Source organism: Grammomys surdaster, unplaced genomic scaffold (genome assembly GCF_004785775.1).
Source record: "Grammomys surdaster isolate TR1022 unplaced genomic scaffold, NIH_TR_1.0 131, whole genome shotgun sequence".
Lineage (NCBI taxonomy): Eukaryota > Metazoa > Chordata > Mammalia > Rodentia > Muridae > Grammomys > Grammomys surdaster.
This window is the reverse complement of record NW_021604589.1, coordinates 4546198-4553354: the sequence shown is the minus strand read 5'-3', so window position 1 is coordinate 4553354 and position 7157 is coordinate 4546198. Positions and strand designations below refer to the sequence as shown.

At 44.0% G+C, this 7157-nt stretch overlaps 1 protein-coding gene across 7 annotated transcripts in view; it reads right to left on the bottom strand.

Moving 5' to 3' along the window:
- The window catches only part of Gpm6b (glycoprotein M6B), a 144948-nt gene that overhangs the window by 9454 nt on the left and 128337 nt on the right, over positions 1–7157 (bottom strand). For all 7 annotated transcript variants that reach the window (XM_028761723.1, XM_028761736.1, XM_028761740.1 and 4 more), the window contains one exon: positions 4295–4451. In XM_028761723.1, the coding sequence (XP_028617556.1) occupies positions 4295–4451 (157 nt within the window). The remainder of the gene's footprint in view (positions 1–4294; positions 4452–7157) is intronic.

The window sequence follows — 7157 nt, the reverse complement described above, 5'->3', positions numbered from 1 at the left end:
TCTATCTATCTATCTATCTATCTATCTATCTATCTATCTATCTATCTATCTATCTATCTATTGTATGTGTCTTTATATGTGCAGGTGCACATGTGTATGTGTGTGTAAATTGTGGAGGCCAGAAGATAACCTGTTTTTGAGGTGTTTTCCACTTTGTTGCTGTTGATGCAGTATGTCTCCATGTCCTGAAACAGACCAAGTAGGCTAGACTAGCAGGCCACGGAACCCCAGGGCTCCAGTTTTCTCTGTCTCCCCAGTGGTGGAATTCTAAGCTGGGCCACGATGCCTGTCTATCTTTTTCATGTTGAGTTCTGAGGATCAAACTGAAAACCTCCCAGACGAGCCATCTCTCCTGCCCTTGATGTTCCTCTTTTAGCCCAAGAGGTGACCTTACTCCCACAACTAATTAGTTACAGGGCTGGAATAATGATTAATTTTTTATTGTTTACTTTGTTTTGTGTTCTGTACTGGGGATCGAATCTAGAGCCTTCCGCATGCTAGGCAAATGTTCTGCCACTGAGCTAAACACCCAGTTCCCCTTTTGTGTTTTTACTTGGAAAAATTATTTCACTAAGTTGCTTAAAGTTTTGATTTTCTTATCTCAACCTTACATAAAGCTGGGATCACAGGCCAGCATACTTGAACCAGCCTGTGAGATACTCTTTCTAAACATCAGTTCCAAAATATCCCAGCTAAAACTCCTACTAAACATGGGATAGGTCCAGGATGTCTCTACAGGTCATTGAATTATAACATCATATTGGTTTTTTTTAGCACTTCCCTTTGTTTTACCTTCCATGTGGGTATGGAAAAATCTCAACTGCCACAGGAAGCCTTCTCTCAAAAGGAACTCTGCCAGTTTCCTCATCCTGGGAACTTACTGGACACATTAAATGCTTGAACCTTGACTAAAACTTTCAGTCACGAACACAAGGACTCTGTCAAGATTCTCTTCTTATATGTCATCCTCACAAAACGTTATGCTGTAGGAAATGTCTGTCCAGAGGAAGGCTGACCTGAACATCAGGTTCGTATTGCTGCCCCTTACTGGTCACCTTGGCAAACTGCAGATACCAGGTTACTGTCCTGTTCTTTCAAGGACCTTCACAATCCCTGAAGCACTTGCATTGCTCAAAATTATTCAAAGGAACATACTTCAGGAGTCACACCTCTTGTCCCTCCCCAAGGCTTCCAAGATGGCTGTTCCAGAATAGGTTTGCTTGTTCTTTCCCTCTCCATGGAAAACTTAATGGGCGTTCTAATAAGACCGCAGGGACTTGAGAAGGGGCTAGTGATTCTTGGCCTTGGTGAGCCTTTACTTCTTATGGAGGGTCCAGGTTCCAAAGGTCAGGCCAGGGCTGGGTAGAAAGCACCCTCTGGGGGCTGATCCTCACAACACTACAAATCTGATATTCAGATTCTTCCTCAGTAGGCTCTTCCCACACCCCAGGCAAGTAGGTGTTTACTTTTCACAAAGGCCTGAGAAAAGCAAGGCCTCCTTGAACAAAACGTAGTTCTCATCTTCTTCCCCGACACTAGCATGCTGCTGCAGTACTATCAACCCTGCACTTTTTTTTTATTAACCTTGTCAATCAAACCTTTACAAACTGAGATGGGGGCCAATGAGATGGCACTTGCTACCAAGCCTGATGATGACCTACTCAATCCCTAGAATGCATAAAGTAGAAAGACAAACCGACTCCTGCAACTTGTCCTCTGACATCCATCCATACATCATGACGTGTAGGCTATGTGATGTGCTATTTTGGGCCTCAACCCACTAAATAAATATAAAAAATTTTAAAGTCAAAGTGGGGGCTGGAGACATGGTTCAGCTGGTAAAGTGCTATAAGCAGGAGTCCCCTGGAGTTCAATTTTCAGTAGTCACATAAAATGCAGAGTGCTCTGGTACATACCTGTAATCCAAGTGCTGAGGAGGCAGAGACAGGCACATCCCTGGAGCTCACTACCTACCCAGTGTGGTCTAGTCAGCAAGTCTCAGGTCCCAGACCTGCTAGGAGAGACTAGTGCCGTAAGGTGACAGGTATATGATCCCTAACAGAAATGGTGGCCACTGTGGGTATTTTCTTTTAATAAAATTGCTTATGGCATTGTCCTTCTTATGCTGAAGGAAGTGAGGCCTGGCCAGTCCCTGTGGGAAGACAGTGGGACAAGAGACAGCAGGAGCCTGGGACACAGCCACTTAACTGTGGTACCACTTGGACAGAACTAGCAAAGAGGAGGTCAGGGCAAGATTATAGGTTGCCCAGACATCTTCAGGTACCACATGCCATAGCCTTCAGGATGTAGATTCCTATAATGGCAAGGAGGCCACTGATGGGAGGAATGATATAGAGACTAGACCCAATACATCAAATGATCTGGATCCTTTACAGGAATTTGTCTCTAGGTGGTTTCTGAACCTGAACCTACCTAGCCGATAATGATGTACCTCAGGATTCCTCCACAAACTTTGCTGGAAACTTGTTCAGTTACTACACCTTAGCAGGCAACTCCTAGTCATCTCAGTCATCTGAGCATTCTCAGGAACTCCAGCCCCAAGTGTGCATATAACATACTGGTTAACTGTGCATAGCGCACCCCCCCCCAAGGCTGGATCAAGCCCCTGAGGTTCAAACTGAATCCACCCAAATTCTCCACACTCTAATAGGACACAGCTCCTCAGCACAGCACTGGAGCTGACTTGTCACTCACTGCCTCCTCTCACTGTCCCACCCATGATCATCTCCACAGCCCCTCCTCGACTCCACTGCCTGGGCCCATGTCACATCTCCAGTCAGTCTCACTTGAGTCTTAAGATGCAACCCCACTTTCCCAGATCCATCCACCCTAACACCTGGTGACTGGCTTATAATTACTGAGTTGCTCTGGTCACTGCCCCTTTTGTCTTTGCCTACCAACATCATTCCTGGCATTAGATCAAGGCTCACCTTGATTTGGTCCCTACCCCTTCTTTAAGCAGTGTTCTTTCCTGCTACCTGTGTTCTTCCTGTTTAGCCTAGCCACACGTCTGGACTTTTCCAGGCCTCCCCTGCTCACAGTAGTTTCTCTTTCCTGGTCTCATGTGAAGTGAGTTCCTCTGTTTTGGTCTAGCATAAAGCCTTTCTTGATTCTACACACTTCAGTGTTCCCTGTGTCCCTTGGCCTCCTGGGCCTGCTGCCACTTGTGCCCATCACCATCACAACTCTCCTGCTCTCCACTTTTTCCTTTTGTCTGGGCAGCTCAGGACACAGAAACCCAGGGCCAGGCAGAGCAGCAGCTGGTGCAGCCAAAGTCCCCATGATTTTCCCAGGCCTTTCCCAGGATCATGTAATACTTCTGCCCAAGGCAGGATCATATTTATCTTGATCATTTTTAAGAGTTCAATGACTATGTAAGTATTGTGTATATATAGGTGCATGGGTGCCAAGTCACCACAGACACAAAGAATTCTATCCCAGTCAGCATACCTCATGAAAACTGCTGTAAACAGTGGTCTCTCCTGGAGCTGGACGACAGACCCATGTCCCCTCTTTTCTGGCATTATCTTTCTCCTCTTTTACAGTGGGGGTGCAGTCACTGGTATACACTTAGGAAGCCACAGCCCTGGCCGTACCATGCCTTGAGTTTCTTCCTCAGCATTTCCGTTTTTCTCAGACTTCCAAATATTTTCTCCACACCTGACTGTTCTTTCAATGAATAGCAATCTTCCCAGCTGTCTGTACAACATTTCGGTAGGGATATATCATACACATAGCCTGTACAAGGGCTATGATATAGCCTAGTATCCAGAAGGTCCTGGGTTTGATTGCCAGTGCTATGTATACATGTACAACATGTCATGGTTTTCCTTTGAGACTGAGCAGTTTTTTTTTGTTTGTTTGTTTGCTTTTCAAGACAGGGTTTCTCTGTGTAGCCCTGGCTGTCCTGGAACTCACTCTGTAGACCAGGCTAGCCTCGAACTCTCGAACTCAGAAATCCACCTGCCTCTGCCTCCCAAGTGCTGGGATTAAAGGCATGTGCCACCACCGCTCGGCAGAGACTGAACAGTTTTTAAGCCTGCCTTTTAAAGCTTTATCTTCCTCTAGAAGAGCCCAACAAAGGGAGACATTTGGTTTAACACTATCAGTCACAAATGTTATCAACAACACAGTGATTTTCAAATTCTTAAGGTCATGTTGGTAAGAGCAGTGTTTGTATCAACGGACTCGCCACAAATAGCTCCTAGCTTCACCAAGTAGGAAGAAACACAGCCATCCATGGCTCGGCTGCACACCTGAGGTTAGTACTCACCATTCCGCTGATGCATCGGCCACAGGCAGTCGTTTTAAACTCACCGTGCAGCTCTTTCACTGCACTTGTGGTGTAGAAGCCTTCTGCCAGCAGAATGATGCCATACAGGAAGAAAAAGGATGCGATTCCATAGATGACATACTGCATCAGTTGGATCCTGTGAAAAGAAGACAGCTCTGCACATGTGAGAGGCACTATGGAGTAGGGGCATGATGTAACTTACTGTGCCATCTCTTGTGGCCTCAGCAGGTTCATAGGACAGTCTAAGGTGATGTCTCTGTCCATTCCTACAGCCCATAGTAGGCTGAGCTAGACAACCTTCTCAAGCAACAGGCAAGTGTTTACTTTAATCATGGGCAAGGCCCTCTTGTGGTGCATTGCTACTTACCCAAGTCTTGTGCAATGAAGGTTTGTAATCTCCATTTTGCATGTAGCATGGCTATTGAGGAGTTAAGTTATTAAGCTACCTATTCAAAGCTAGATAGTGCCAGAATAGGCATTTGAACCCTGGTTCAATAGACAGCATGCCTTTTCCAACGTATCAAAGTGCTTCCCAACCAGGCTTGCTGATTGATACTATTCTGAGAAAACACCTAAGTCAGCCTTCAGGGTATCTTCAAGCAGAAGTTTGTACAGATCCTTGTTCACAAGTGACGGGACATCAACTTATATGTAGGTTATAGAAAGCTCGTTTACAACTAAGTTTGTCCTTTGAAGGCAGATCCTCAGGCTTTGGCTGCCCAGTGAAAACACCTAGGTTGTTTTAGAAAATATTTATTCTTAGATAACACTTCTAAGAGATTTAGTAAACTGCTCTGCAGTAAGGCTTGGACATATTTTAAAGTTTCTTGGAATTTTGAGAGCCCTGGATTAATTAGCCATCACTAGTTATTTAAGTTAATATATTTTCCATGATATTTCTTCTCTACATATTTCCATATTTCTATTCTCTCTCTCTCTCTCTCCCTCTCTCTCCCTCCCTCCCTCCCTCCCTCCCTCTCTTTCTTTTTTTCATTTTAAAAAAGAGTGTCATATATCCCAGATTGGCTTTGAGCTTGCAAGGCCTATTAACTGGTTAGAACTTAGTGACTATGGATAGGTTGAGAGCCTAATTACAATTCAGCTTGGGCTATCTTTAATCCCCTAAATAGCCATTTCTTGTCCACCTCTGTGTCAGACCTGACCTGACATCCTGTGACTAACAGATTAAAAAAAAATCTTTATATTAGTGTAGTAGAGCACTAGCACCTATCAACCAAAAGCTACAAGTGTCATCAGACAGCATCTGAGACCATCAATGGAAGTTCCCTGCTTTGCCGTAACCTGCTTTTCTGATCTTTCCATTAATATATTTGAAGAATGTCTTGATTTGTGACTTTCTTTATTGCTACTATAAAAACATCAAACTGGCTCCATGTTGGAACATGGAATTTTGGGTGACCTAAATCTGTGTTCCTGGGCCATGGTCACTCTTATCTGACTCCAACACATATTTTTGCATCAGCACTGAGGTTGACTTTAAACTTCTGGTCTACCTGCCTCTACCTGCTTGAGTTTTGGGGCTACAGGTATGAGCCACCACATTGTTTGTGCAGTGCTGTGAGTCCAACCCAGAAAGCACACTGCTGATCAGGCTGTCCCAGCCTTCTGCACATACATTTCTTCTGTACATCCATACTAGCTGATTCCCCCATTACAGCCTTCTTATCCTTGCTCATTTCTTTAGATGTCATTCGCTGCCCCTCTCAGGCATACTCACTGATACCTGTAATTCTAAGCACTTGGGAGGCAGAAGTAGGCAGTAGTCACTTAAAGTTCAAGGGCAGCTAGGCTCATAGCAAGACCCTCAACAACCCAGCAAAAAGCCAGTTCATCATAATTCCACATTCATTTATACCTTTTCTACTTTGATGGTGATGTTTCTTCACAATTACTGAAACTTCAGAACCAAACCAAAATGCCTAAGGAATCGAGCAAGGGGACGCTAATTAAAGGAAGTACAAGGCAGCAGGGCTTGCAGTTAGGAGATTAAGCTTGAAAACTGTTGGGCTTCTGCTGAGAATCATTGCAAGATAGGAAGCTAGAGAGCTGGGACTATGTTTCCAGAGCTTCCTCTTTACTGTATTGGGATGCCCTGGGCTTATTAGTTCTCCTGCCAGAAGAATTAATGTGGGAATAATGTTCCTGTCGACTTAGACTTGAGTGAGTCCTCTATAGAGGATCCATTCTAGGAGAGTAACCTAGAGAATCCTTGTTACTTAGGAACAGTGAGAACTCTCTAGTGAGATGTTTTACTGCATTAACCTGTCACTGTGGATGCCTACCACACCCACTACCACTGGGAGGAGTATGCACACCTTGTCATGCTCAAATGAGATTCCACCCTGGGCCTCAAGGACCCAGCACCTTCTGAGTGTTTTCTTTTGTGTTGTATCATAAACTTCCCCCTCACCCCCTTTTCCTTTCTTTTTTTTTCATGAAACAAGGTCTCCTATCCCAGACAGGCCTCAAGCTTGTTATGACTTTGAACTTTTAATATTTCTTTAAAAAATTATTCTTTGAGAACTTCCTGTGTGTATATAATTAAATATGGCCATGTCTACGAACATTTGATACTTCTGCTTTTACCTTCCGAGTGCTGAGAATACAGGCATGCCCAGTTTATGCAGGGCTGGGGATAGATCTCAGGATTTTGTACAGAGGAGGCAAGCACTCTACCAACTCTGCTACCTTTCCATCCTTCATGAACTTTTTCTATCTGAATATAGCTTTAACCAAAGGATTTTATTTTCTGCTAGAAAAGGACAAGACTGTTGAAAATAAAATAAAATAAAATAAAATAAAATAAAATAAAATAAAATAA